Here is a 13,654-nt window from a genome sequence, read left to right as displayed (position 1 = left end):
ATAAATAATGATATTGTTATTATAAACCGACCAAGGTTTCCACATACTTATAACCAGCAGTATATATACTTAATGGTAAGTTAAGTGCTAATGTAAGTTCGTAAACTAGATCGTATCGTGACTAATACATTAATGAACATGCAAAGCTTTGGGGCTGCTCTTCTAAGGTGCAAAACTATGCTGACCAGTTTAGTAATGCACTATCTGGTTCTGTAATGCAGAGACCAGATGGGAATTGAGACTTGCAAGAGAAGGTTATAACGTAAATGAGCGCTTTCTAAATGAAAGTAGAAATTCAGGTTTATAGATCGGTTAGCGTAATCACATCCTAAAATACTGTCATTTATTTTCATAAGCACATAGCTTTTCTTGTGTTTTTATTCGTTCTATGAATATGTGCCAATGGCACGTGAATTATTATTACATGGAGCCTGCATGACATATCTGTTTGCCAAAAATTGCAAGTGTATTGCAACATAAAACAAACCGTAACTCAAACCAAAGTTATATTCAGCATGTATTATAGTTGTACATGAAAGTATTTGAACACTCCCAGAAACTTTTTATATATATTACACAAAACATTTTGAAATTCATGAGCATTGTAACGAGACACGATTATTGCCGTTATTCGGAGCATTCATTCTGCAAAGAGCACCAGAGAATTTGCACAGTCAATTATTTACTATACCAATAAACCACAAAGTACACCTAGTAATACCATCCTTGGCACTAATTGTATACTTAAAACTGTTATTCATATGTTCATATGCTTACTAAGTATTTACAATAAATTATTTACAATAAATAAGGAAAAAATATACAACAAAAGTTTTTCCTCCGAAGCTTACTTTTCGAGAAATTCAAGTTCGCAAATTTGTTAAGTATATTTGAATTTGTCTGATTACCGACTGGTTATAAGTTAAATCATCGATAGGATGTTATAATAGATGGGAAAATAACTAAGAAACGTAGAATAAAATTTTTCTGTTTAAAGCTTCATTTTCAAGAAAATAGAGCTTGAACATGTTTTCTTACGAATCAATCTGATACACGCGCACGATAAATTTTCAAAATTATTTTTCTTGTAAACACACCGTCTTATGAAAAATTTGTATTCCACATTTTCAACTTATTTTCACGTAGAATAACCTCCTGTCGATTATTTAGTCCTGCCCAGTTCGGAATTAACCATGTTCAAGTATATTTGATAAATTTTTAAACTCTATTTTTTTTTAATACTAAGCTCCGAACGAAGATATTCTCTTCTATATTTTCTTTTTATTTTTTCATAAGAAGTTACCCCATGCCCGCTTCTACATAACTTTCGGCCACACCTTGTATATTTTTTCGGACACGGTTATACAAGACCATATACAAATGTAATTCGAAATTTTTGCTGTTATAATTACGATAGACGTGTTTCATTACAGTGCTAAGTTAGCACTGCTAATGAAATTTTAACAAGTTTCACATAATGCACAAAATACCTATTCATAAAAATATTTTCTTGAGCCACTGTACATTTAAAATTTGGATATATTCTGTTTAAATTGTCAATGTGTAAAAAATTTATACAGAACTTGTGAATTTTACGAATCGACTTGATGAGGAAGCTTGTTACATTTTAGACTGATTTTCTTAAGAAGTTATTGAAGAAATACAACTTTATGTGATATACTTAAATTTGTCTCGTTACTGCCTTTAACAGCAGATAAGATCATATGATCTCATTTAGAAAAGTTATGGTCACCTTGATCGTTAGTGTCCCACCAACTAATTGTCAGCTGCCACAATAGTTCCTCTTTCTCTAAAATAACAATAACTGCTTATAAGTTACGGTAAAATTATGTTCTAAAGATCTATCGCTTCTCTAAAATTTGTTTATTCTAATTTTAAATTCGCAGCAGAAGCGTTGTGTGTATAACATGGTTTATACTGTAACATGAAGCTGCATACTGATTGCTACTTGACTGGAATATTATCTATACTAATACGTATTTAAATATATGTATGTATATGATAACCAAATTGCAAATGTTTATGCAAACTCATATTTCTATGAATATGACTAAAGTAATAGAACCTAAGCAGAAATTTCTTTCGTCCATTAAATCTTGTAATAAATATTACACTTTGGATATTTTATACATTTTTGTATATTTAGTGTATCCTGTAAATTTTCTATAAATGCATAAACAGTCTAATAACCTTATCGTTTGAATCTTATATAAATGAAAACTGCAAAACTATAATAAATCATTGCGAAATAAATATAATAACCTTTCCATATAAGGTTTTCATTACCTATTGTAATCAACTAAATATCATTGTATCTTTAATTTGTATCGATCGTCTAGCGATAAATTAGTTTACCATCGGAAGTTGAATTATTCAGGGAAGCACAGATGTTCTGTGCAGTACACCTTTGTTATCTCCTGTGCCATGAAATTACATGCTGATTTAGCAAGGTCTTTGTTAACAGAAGCATCACGGCGCACTGCAGTACATACTACAATACGTATGAAGATATACCATTTCAAACCACTGCATGCAATTCAATAGTATTTTCCGTGATGAGAAATATTTATTTCTTTTGGTATCAAACATTTGTGAATAGAGCTCGTGTGAGGTTTGTTTCAGTTTAAGCATCGAAAGAATTATGGAACCTTTTAATAGGTTCTATTTAAAACATGGACGTGAAATATTTTTAGAACACTATCTCGCATTATAAGTTCCGATGAGAACAGCTAAAGAAAAGTTCTTGAAACTAAACGTTTTAATTTAAATAGAACAGATAGTTTGTTCACTAATGTAAAAAAAGTTCTCAATTACCATAACAAATATTGAATAGTATTCAATGAATAGTTAATTTGTTAAATTATTAAATTTGTTATTTACGAAATAGTTAATAGTTTTTGATGATATTGATATTCTGAATATGTTATTTATTTCTAATGTTTACTAATTATGATATTTTCTATATATAATAGTTCCTATTTAAAAGGAACAGATAGGAGGCTAAGGCCGTTACTGAATACTATCACGCTGAATAGAAAAAATTAAATAGGATAATAAGGACTCTGTTTCGCCTGCAACTAGTCGCGCCAGACAAAATATTTTATTATGGGACTACTGTTGCAAATTAATTTTTATCGCGTTTGGAACGCAACGGTTCCCCTGCGAAGTTAATGACGTGGCATTTCTTATTCGAAGAAAGAAAGGCGAAAGCAGAAAGTTTGGAAATAGATACTGTTTGTCGAAATTACTGCAAAGCTGTGTACCATTTAAGTGCTGCCCAGATTATGAAAAATTTAATCTTTCTCTCATGAATAGTCAACCACCTTTCATCGTGTTGTAAATCTCGTGTCACTTTCAATCTTCGTGAATATGTTGTGAGAATCATTCAGAACCCGTAAAAAGATCAATTTTATTCCTTTTAATGAAAGCATACGTTTGTTACGTTGTGTCTGGCTCGTTTTGGTTGCGTTGCCGTTAATTTTTGAATTTAGATTAAATTGTAGTATTGTCTGTTATTTAATGCAATTGGAAATTAAACTCCACGTTTCGGCCAACCTGCTATGCGCAGGAGTACTGGCACGGGAGAGGATTAAAGTTGGTGAAAATAGATGTTCGCTTAATCCTATTATATTATTAGACAAATGTTCTTCACAAAAAAAATATTTATTCGTATTCTAATTGGATATTGACAGAATGGTCGTTGAAATTTCGAATGCTCGGAGTTACAATCGTTCGCAATACGTTCTCGCTCTTATTAATTACAAGATTTTAATTTCGATAGATTTTCGATAGTTTACAAATTGACAAATACAAACACGTCGATTAACAAGACTAACAAGAATGGGAAACTAATAAAACAAAGAACTAAAAGTTAAAGAACTAAAGGACTAAAGAACCTAAACGCTGAGGGCAAAACTAAGAGCTAAAGGAATTAAGAGCTGAAAAACTAAGGAACTAAAGAATTAAAAAAAAGCAAAGGAATTGAGAAATTAAGAGCTAGAGGAATTAAGAATTAACCGCTATGAACAAGAAATTACTTGCCAAGAAATGGGGAACTGATCGCCAAGAACCAAGGAGATAATCACCAAGAACTGAGAAACTAATCACACAAAACTGAGGAATTAACTACTCTAAAACTAAGGAATTATTTCGCTTCTTCTATGTCGCTACGCTTATTCATATTTAGGTCTACCGTGGAGGGGTCGTCATGTGACGGGTTATTCCGTGGGGGTTGTGAGGCTCGAATTTGGTTTCAATACAAAATTTATTTAAATTTCAAATTGGAACGCTCACTCGCGCTATTGGTAGTTTTAGTCTACGTTACGGCGCGTGCGCAGCGCGGGACGTGACACGTTCAAACACATTAATCGGTCGGTTATAGCAATCTTTATAACGAGTTATGAACTCATTTATGTCTAAAAACCATTAGTACTGAATAGAAAATTTTTTGAGAAACCTAAAGGACATAAATAAAATCATTAAACTTTGTATTTCTGTCAAATAATAACACCCAAACATATGTATAATATTACTGTTACGACCGTTCGCGGAAAGACGTGATCGCGAGATAGCACGTCAACGAGAGTTGTAAATTCTCGCTACGATTATGTTAATCGACGCCGCGAAATAGTCGTTCCCCTGTTTCGTTTAGGACAACAGAGGTGGTTTAATGAATATAGCACTGTGTTAACACTAATAAATTAACGTTTATTTCAACAACTTATTAATTAGAAGGATATAAATGGAACAACAAAAGAAATGTAACTACGTAATGCGCGATATAAGATATGTATTGACAGTTTGGCTTCTCGAAACGTTCTGCCCGCCTTTCGATTTTTTCCGTTTTTTCTGGAAGGCGACCCCCACTACGTTCGGATCACGCCACATTCTTTTACGCCGGATAAAATAACGGCCACGAATCGAAGTTTCTGGAGGTCGCCCTGCTTAATAAACTATGCGCTTGCCACTACAATGTTTGTTTGTCGGGCAGCCGCGACGATCCGCCCGCGACATTGTAGTGCCGCGACCGACGGTTAAGAATATGATCTATGGCAAGCCGCATGGCGTAACATTCTCCCCCCGTTGAGAGGGTACCGATCAAATTAGCGAGATGTGGTTGAAGTTCCTATCTTAGCTCGTCTCGGTGGCTAGTTGTTCGGGTTTCTCGAGATCGGGTTGAATTGGCAGTGGGACAAGCCTTTTGACGGCCCGATCCAAAACGCTCTTTGCCGTCTGAACTGTAGCTGTCCGGATGACACCATCGGCGCCTGGATGAACCTTGATAACTCGGCCCAGAGGCCAATGCATGGAGGGTACGTTGTCCTCTCTGAGGATGACGATTGTGCCCTTTTGGATGCCGTGTCCACCCTTGCTCCACTTATTTCGGTTGGTTAACTCGTTCAAATACTCCTTATGCCAGCGGTTCCAAAAATGCTGTTTAAGCTGTTGGATATGCTGCCATCTGGAGAGTCGGTTCGATGGAATGTCTCTGAAATCTCGATCACGTAAGCACATTAGTGAATCGCCAATGAGAAAATGTCCGGGAGTGAGGACTAGGAGATCATTTGGATCGGTGGAGATAGGAGTTAGCGGGCGGGAATTGAGGACTGCTTCTATTTCTATGATGAGAGTGTTCAATTGTTCAGAGGTGAGTAACTCGTTGCCGGCTACACGCCTGAGGTGGCGTTTGAATGACTTCACCGCTGCTTCCCATAGCCCACCGAAATGCGGTGAATGAGGGGGAATGAAGCGCCATTCGATTTGTTTGTCGGCTAAAAATGCGGTTACTTTTTCCTTGTGATCGTCCGATTGTAATAGATCGTGAAGCTCTCGTAATTCGTTGCTTGCTCCTCTGAAGTTGGTGCCGTTATCAGAATGGATGGTGGAGCAATACCCTCGTCGAGCGATAAATCTGCGAAGAGCGGCGATGAAGGCTTCGCTAGTGAGATCGTCAACGAGCTCGATGTGTACCGCTTTAATTGCTAGGCATACGAAAATGGCTACGTATACCTTTATCTGACGACGGTTACGATCTCGTTTTTCCTTGATGTGGAACGGCCCGCAGTAATCGACGCCGACGTTTGTGAATGGGCGAGATTCCGTTACTCGCGCCTCCGGCAGATTACCCATCACGTATTCTACCGGCGGTGGTTGAGCGCGGCAGCAGCGGACGCAGCCTTTGATCGCCCGCCATACTTGACTTCGACCGTCGACGGGCCAGTATCTTTGTCTTACTGCGTATAACGTAGCCTGCGTTCCGGAATGCATGTGGATCTTGTGCTCGTGTTCTATGATGCGTGTTGTAACGGATGACTTGGGTAATACTATGGGATGTTTCTGGGCGAAGGTCATCGACGAATGACTGAGTCGACCCCCGACTCGCAATATTCCTTCCTTGTCTATGAACGGATTGAGTCGCGTGAGCTTACCCTTTATCGCCGCGTTCCGATCTTTTTGGAGTGTACGAATTTCCTCGGAGAAATGGATGTTTTGCAACAATTTTATCAGTTTATTGTGCGTTATGCGTAACTCGGTAACGGTTAGGGGTGCCGCTCGGTTCCTTTCCTGTCTCCAACGGAGGCAACGAGCTATGATTCGTATCAACTTGGGCCAGGATGAATACCTTTCCAACAAACTGTAATCGGCGGGGTTTGCGGACAGACAAATCGCCCCTTTCTGCTCCGGTACTTCAATTTGCGGTGTTAGAGCCCATGTCGGCCAATAGCCTTCCGACTGGTAGAGCCATGCAGGACCGTGCTGCCAGATGGTTGGGCGCAGGAACTCTTCGGGTGTTTGGCCGCGTGATATTAAGTCCGCGGGATTGTCGTCGGTAGGAACGTGGCGCCAATCGCGGATGCTGGTTTTTGTTTGAATTTCGGAGACTCTGTTAGCGACGAATGTTTTAAGGGTGTGAGGTGATGTATTGAGCCAATGGAGGACGATAGTGGAATCGGTCCAATAGATAGTTCGAGTAATTTTTTGTGATAGGGCTTGTTGTACTGTTGACATCAGGGACGTAAGAAGGAGTGCTCCGCTCAGCTCGAGCCGAGGAATGGTCTGGCACTTGAGTGGGGCGACTTTCGATTTTGCGGTTAAAAGTTGGGTCCAAGCACGGCCGTTGATGGTAAGGGTTCGGAGATAAACACAGGCTCCGTAAGCCTTTTCGCTGGCATCGCAGAAACCATGCAGTTCAATTTCCATAGCGGACTCGATTATTGCTTTGCGTGGGAACCTGACGTTGTTTAATAAGGGTAATTGGGCATAGTACCTTTCCCACTCTGTATGTAACTCGATCGGAAGTGATTCATCCCAATCGATTTTCGACGACCATATTCGTTGAAGTAGCATCTTGGCCCGAACAATCACCGGTGCGAGCAGACCGAGCGGATCGTAAATTTTTGCAATCTCCGAGCTGATGATTCGTTTCGTGACTCGCGAGGGCGTGGGTTTGACTTCGACCGAGTAAAGAATAGAATCGTCGAATGAATTCCAAAACACCCCCAGCGTCTTCAAGGTTTGCGAGTCGCCCAAAAAATGTTGGTGATTTGTTTCTTCTAAGGAAAGTCCGTGTAACAAGTCATTATCGTTTGACGCCCATTTTCGTATGTTTAAGCCGGCCAGCTGAAGTAACTTGGTGAGTTCTGTTCTGAGCGTGAGGGCTTCGTCCTTCGTTTCAGCTCCGGTGAGAGCGTCGTCGACGTAGAAATCCCGCTGCAGTACCTGTGCTGCACGTGGAAATCGATGTCCTTCGTCCTCTGCCAGTTGCTTGAGGCACCGAATAGCTAGATACGGGGCTGCGGATAAACCGAACGTTACAGTGTTAAGCTCATATGTTTCTGTTTCTCCACTCGCGCTGCGCCATAATATCCTTTGATATTTCCGATCCTCTGGTCGTACGAGGAATTGCCGATACATCTTCTCGATGTCGCCAGTGAGTACGTATTGATGAGCGCGGAATCTAATTAATATACAAAATAGATCTTCCTGTAACTTGGGTCCTGTGTGAAGTGTATCGTTTAAGGAGGTTCCGGTAGTGCTTGGTGCCGATCCGTCGAAAACTACACGGAGTTTGGTGGTTTGACTCGATGCTTTGGTCACGCCATGATGGGGTAAATAGTATCCGTTATCGTCGGAGTGGTTGTCATTGACCTTCGTCATGTGTCCCAATGCCAGGTATTCCTGTATTACCGTTCGATATTCTGATTCGAAGCGTTTGTCGTGCTGGAATCGGCGATTGAGTGAGGCGAGTCGTTTACTCGCCAGCGTTTTAGAGGATCCGAGTGACTGAAGCTGATCGTTGAAAGGTAGAGCGACGATGTATCGTCCTTCGCTGGTGCGTCGGGTGTGGATTTGGAAGTGTTCTTCGCATCGTCGATCTGCCTCTGAGATATGTTTAATTGAGGGTCCTTCATCGATTTCCCAAAACCGCGCGAGATCTGCTTGTAAAGTCGTCGTGGATGTGTGAAATATGTTTGTCGCGGTTTGGGAAGTTGGGCTCCCCCCGATTACCCATCCGAATCGCGTCTTTTGCAGACGCAGTCCAGGCTCGTCTGGCTGCGTGAGGTTGACTTGTCCCACACACATCGACGCGAGTGTTGAACCTGAGCTTAGTAGTACATCTATCGGAGCTGGTAAATGAAATCGTGGATCGGCCAATTTGAGATTTTTTGGTATCTCAAGTGTCGAACGATCGATGGGTTCGCTGGGAATTGAGGTTGATATGGTTGGAATGATAAGGAACGTTAATGTCCGCGTGTATGTACCGTCAGTGGAAGTGATCGTGGCCGTGATGTGTCGCTTAGAAGTCGTTGTCAAGGTATCTAGAGCTCCGATCGGGACCGAACATTTGTTTTGCCTTATCTTTAGCGATTTTGCTAATTCCTCGGTAATGAAATTCATACTGGATCCGGTGTCGAGCAACGCTCGACAACGGATTGGTTGATGTTTATCATTCAAAATGTTAATCTGCGCTGTGAGGACTAGATCATTGAACCGTAATTCGGATGCTATTGGTCTGATATGTTCGGTCATCAACGGAGTCGTCGATCGTCGGCGTCATTGGTTGTGTGTTCGTTTGTCAATGGGCGGTGGACTTGGAGACGCGGCTGTTCGTGGTGTTTCCGATCTGTGGTCTGTTGTGTGCCTTTTGCAACGAGTGGGTGATACGTAGGGTGGCAAAGAAGGTGTTGTGGATCGGCTATTTGATGGGGAAGATTTCGGGCTGGACGTGCTGGAACGAGACCCTGAATGGCGTTTTGTCCTGTGCAGCATTGTATGATGTCGTTCTCCGCATACGCGACATGATCCTGCGAAACAATGCCGCGTTGTGTGCCCTTTCCCGAGGCAGTTGACGCATAGTGATGCTCTTTTGACCTCCCGAATACGTTCGCGAAGGGATTTGGTTTTGAAGGTGTCACATTTCCAAATGGGGTGTGGTCCTTGACAGGTGGGGCATGTTGGATTAACCTGTGTCGCCGTAAGTGCATGCCCTCGTGATGCGCGTTGACGGACCGGAGTAGTTTGTTCCGGTGATTCTCTTGTTTGTCTGACCGTGGTGATCGGTCTGGAGCTTCGTGCTAATCTCTCTAGGAAGTTTAGTAAGTGAATGTACGGAGGCACCTCGTTATTGGGCAGCGTCATTTCCCATTGCTTTTGGATACTCAGTGGTATTTTAGAGAGGATGAGGCTGGTGAGCACAGCACTGGTATCGGGGTAGGAGTCTCCTAATTTGTTCAATGCATATATGTGTTGTTTGAATGTGTGGACTAAGCGCCTTAATTCCGTTGGAGATTCCTTGGTTATCTTTGGATAATCAATTATTGCCATGCAGTGACTGAAAGCTGTGTATCGTGGACATTCGAAACTCTCCTTGAGAACGGCTATAGCCTGACTGTAATTTACATTGCTAAGGGGTAACGCGTTTAAACAATCGGCTGCTTCTCCTTGCAGGGCGGACTGCAGGTAATGGAATTTCTGTATGTCAGTGAGACTAGGATTTTTATCGATTGTGGAGGAAAAGGTGTCATAAAAAGTGTTCCATTTTTCTAAGCTTCCGTCAAAAGTAGGGAGCCGAAGATCTGGTAATTTAATGGATATCGGATTTAAACTTGCGGATGATGCACAGGTTGGAGGGTTTATGGATGTCGACGGCGAAGCTGTTTGCGCGTTCCTCAGAAGATTTTGTAGCCTTGTATCTACCGCGACGTACTGATCCCTTATTTCGAAGCCGCGCACTTGTTCCTCCTCGTCCAATACTTCTAATTCGAGTTGGATCGCTTCGAATTGACTCGCAACTTCGGTCAGTTGTTTCTCGTAATTCGTTAATAAGGAGTTTTGCTGACTCCCGGATTGCTCGTACTCATCCAGTCGGGTCGATAAGTATGTGAATCGGCCGCCACAATAGCCTCGTCTCCGACGCAGGGAGATGAGTTGGTCTTCGCTCGTCATCGTTGCCGAGGATAGGAGATGGTCGAAATAAGGAACGAGCTTACCTTACTGTCGTGCGGCGTGAGGTCGCGTGTATGTTTGGTGAGGAACGCCTTGTTCCTTCCCGACGGCCACTCGTTCGGTTGTATTGTTAAGTTGTGAAATTCGTTGCGTTGATGACTGTCCAGCTGCGGCGGAAGGCTGCGTGGTTGCGTTCCCTTGCCAATGGGATGTGCTTCTTCGAAGGTGACGCGCCTGACGTCACTGGTTTCGCTGTAGTGGTTGCTCCCGCTCCCGCTGCTGGTTTTGATAAAGTCACGTGGCACTGTGTGGTCACTGGTAAGTGCACTCTTCACTGGCACGTGATCCGGCTCGAAGGACCAAAATGTTACGACCGTTCGCGGAGAGACGTGATCGCGAGATAGCACGTCAACGAGAGTTGTAAATTCTCGCTACGATTATGTTAATCGACGCCGCGAAATAGTCGTTCCCCTGTTTCGTTTAGGACAACAGAGGTGGTTTAATGAATATAGCACTGTGTTAACACTAATAAATTAACGTTTATTTCAACAACTTATTAATTAGAAGGATATAAATGGAACAACAAAAGAAATGTAACTACGTAATGCGCGATATAAGATATGTATTGACAGTTTGGCTTCTCGAAACGTTCTGCCCGCCTTTCGATTTTTTCCGTTTTTTTTCTGGAAGGCGACCCCCACTACGTTCGGATCACGCCACATTCTTTTACGCCGGATAAAATAACGGCCACGAATCGAAGTTTCTGGAGGTCGCCCTGCTTAATAAACTATGCGCTTGCCACTACAATGTTTGTTTGTCGGGCAGCCGCGACGATCCGCCCGCGACATTGTAGTGCCGCGACCGACGGTTAAGAATATGATCTATGGCAAGCCGCATGGCGTAACAATTACGCTAGAATATTTTTCATTATCGCAATATATTAATTACTTATATCAAAGGAATTGTAGATTATAGTATTATATATTATTATATGATAGTATTATTATTATATGTATATTATTACTATATAATATTATATAGTATCATAAGCTAATAGTGTTATATATTAAAATGTCCTCATTTTTGTGAGCACTTTTTACGTTCTAACAGGAAAAAAACGTTCAGTCACGTGCGACTGCTATGCACGTGAGCATAGCACACCTGTACATATTTTCCACAACTCTCGCACGCAGCTGATCTAGTCGCAACAGCGCGAATGGAAATTGTGCCATATTCGACAATGGATGTACATTCATATATTTTATTATAAAAATATACACGTTACTATAGAATTTCTATGTATTATATTTCAGTTCATTTAAATTATACAAAAATATCATTACCTCAGTACTTCATATGAAACCGTTAATTACGTAAGTTATGATTTTCAGACCTTTTATTAACTGAACATATAAATAATACGATATTACATCATTAAATGAAACTAGTACCTAGCCCTTTGCGGACGAGTGTCGGCAAATAGCCGCGCGAATCTGTTCACAGTTGCGGACGCTTATTATGAAATGGCTGGCGTACATCTATTTTTCTCAGCGATAATCTTATGCGTATTTACGCATGGGTATAGTAAACTAAACAGTACTATGTTTTTGATGAAAAAAAATTAGAGATCTGTAGAACCTTTACCTATCATATCTTCTGTTTAACGTAAACTTGCGATGATGATCGAGTTAGAACGAATTTCAGTCTTTCAATGGTATTCTCAGACGAATTAGCAAGCTTTTTACATATTTTATATATTTTTTATAATACCTTATATACGATGTCTAAAAAGTCCGGAAAGGACATGTTCGATAGTGATAGTAGTAGTGACGAATATTATTTTGAACCTGACAAGATAGAAGACGATAACAGTGCTTCAAACAGTGGAAGCGAACTCCGTTCAACAAGGAATCGGCTCAGACCTTTGAATATTTCCAGCGATAGTGATAGTGATTATGAACTAAATATCGATGAAAATAATACAACCCTCGACAATAAATAACGCAAACGTTCAACGTGTATATTTTCTCAACTATGCGAGCTAGTACGTTTCGTCCGCAGCGATGCTGCAGTCACGTAAAAAAAAATTGTTTTTTATTTATTAAAATTTACAATCTTCAGTAATTTTTTCTGGCGTGGCGCAATGACATGGCTAATTATTTATAATAAGTTAATACTTATTATAGATAAGTATAATTTATAAGTAAGTATTATAAATAAATAAATATTACTTAATTTAGATAACTAATTGAATCCAGCGTTTAGGTATAGTGGGTAGTGTCTCTTCAGCCTGCGGATCTGGTCCGACGTATCAAATAGTCCAGTAATTAGGGGGTTTCGATGTTTGTTGATTCTTTTGCTATATCTGTCGCTATATTTTGCTATTTCCTCTTTGACTGTTGGTATCTTGAGGTCGCGATGTATTAGTTCGTTGGTGACATACCAGGGTGCATTCATAATGGATCTTAGCGTTTTCGATTGGAAGCGTTGAAGTATTTCAATGTTGGAATTACTTGCTGTTCCCCATAGTTGGATTCCATAGGTCCAGACAGGTTTTATTACGGTCTTATAGAGGGTAATTTTATTCTGTGTGTTTAGTTTGGAGCGTCGGCCCGTGAGCCAATAGAATTTTTTTAGTTTGTCCTTTAATTGCTTCGTTTTGTCTGTGATGTGGTTTTTCCAGGTTAGTCTCCTGTCCAGGGTCATGCCCAGGTATCTGACTGTGTCCTCGCTAGGAATTGTTGTATTGTTGATGGTGACCTGGGGGCAGGTTTGTTTTCGGAGCATGAATGTTACATGTGAACGTAAAAATGACAGGAAAATAATAATAAAAAAATGTGGGGTTCTTGAACCAGAGTTCGAGGTACCTTTATTCTATAATAAGATTACAAGTGTGCGATTAGACCGTTACCGAAAGACTGAAGCCTCGATCAGGAACCAGCCCTTCTAGATGTTCGTTTATCTTATGCCTACGTGCCGAATTTATATTCCTTTGTTTTGGGAGTCGGTGTCGTGTGCAAGGCGGTTCAGGTTTCCTGAGTCGGTTGGAGAGATTTGTTGACTTTACACTGCATTTGGCTCTTTTATTTATCTTATGAAATCCTTTTTACACGTTCTAAAGTACCTTATTTTTTTCATGCAACTTTTATTATACAGATTCTAAAAATGCCATTCCATGAGAACACTT

At 40.6% G+C, this 13,654-nt stretch overlaps 2 protein-coding genes across 2 annotated transcripts; both read right to left on the bottom strand.

Moving 5' to 3' along the window:
* Positions 1–1,730: 1,730 nt before the first annotated feature.
* On the bottom strand, positions 1,731–9,051 carry LOC117209710. The gene is made up of 5 exons (XM_033452004.1): positions 8,530–9,051; positions 8,277–8,456; positions 7,992–8,199; positions 5,742–7,814; positions 1,731–1,810 (listed from the first exon to the last, which is right to left on the bottom strand). The coding sequence occupies exons 1-5, from the start codon at positions 9,049–9,051 to the stop codon at positions 1,731–1,733; spliced, it is 3,063 nt and encodes a 1,020-aa protein (XP_033307895.1).
* A 24-nt stretch (positions 9,052–9,075) lies between these two features.
* LOC117209709 lies at positions 9,076–9,975 on the bottom strand (the record flags this gene model as incomplete). Its single annotated transcript, XM_033452003.1, has 1 exon — positions 9,076–9,975. A coding segment is annotated over one exon (900 nt), but the record flags the coding sequence as incomplete, so codon positions are not given.
* Between the last annotated feature and the right edge of the window lie 3,679 nt (positions 9,976–13,654).

Source organism: Bombus bifarius, unplaced genomic scaffold (assembly GCF_011952205.1).
Source record: "Bombus bifarius isolate JDL3187 unplaced genomic scaffold, Bbif_JDL3187 scf7180000008192, whole genome shotgun sequence".
NCBI classification, from domain to species: Eukaryota; Metazoa; Arthropoda; class Insecta; order Hymenoptera; family Apidae; genus Bombus; species Bombus bifarius.
This window is presented reverse-complemented; position numbering and strand designations above follow the sequence as displayed.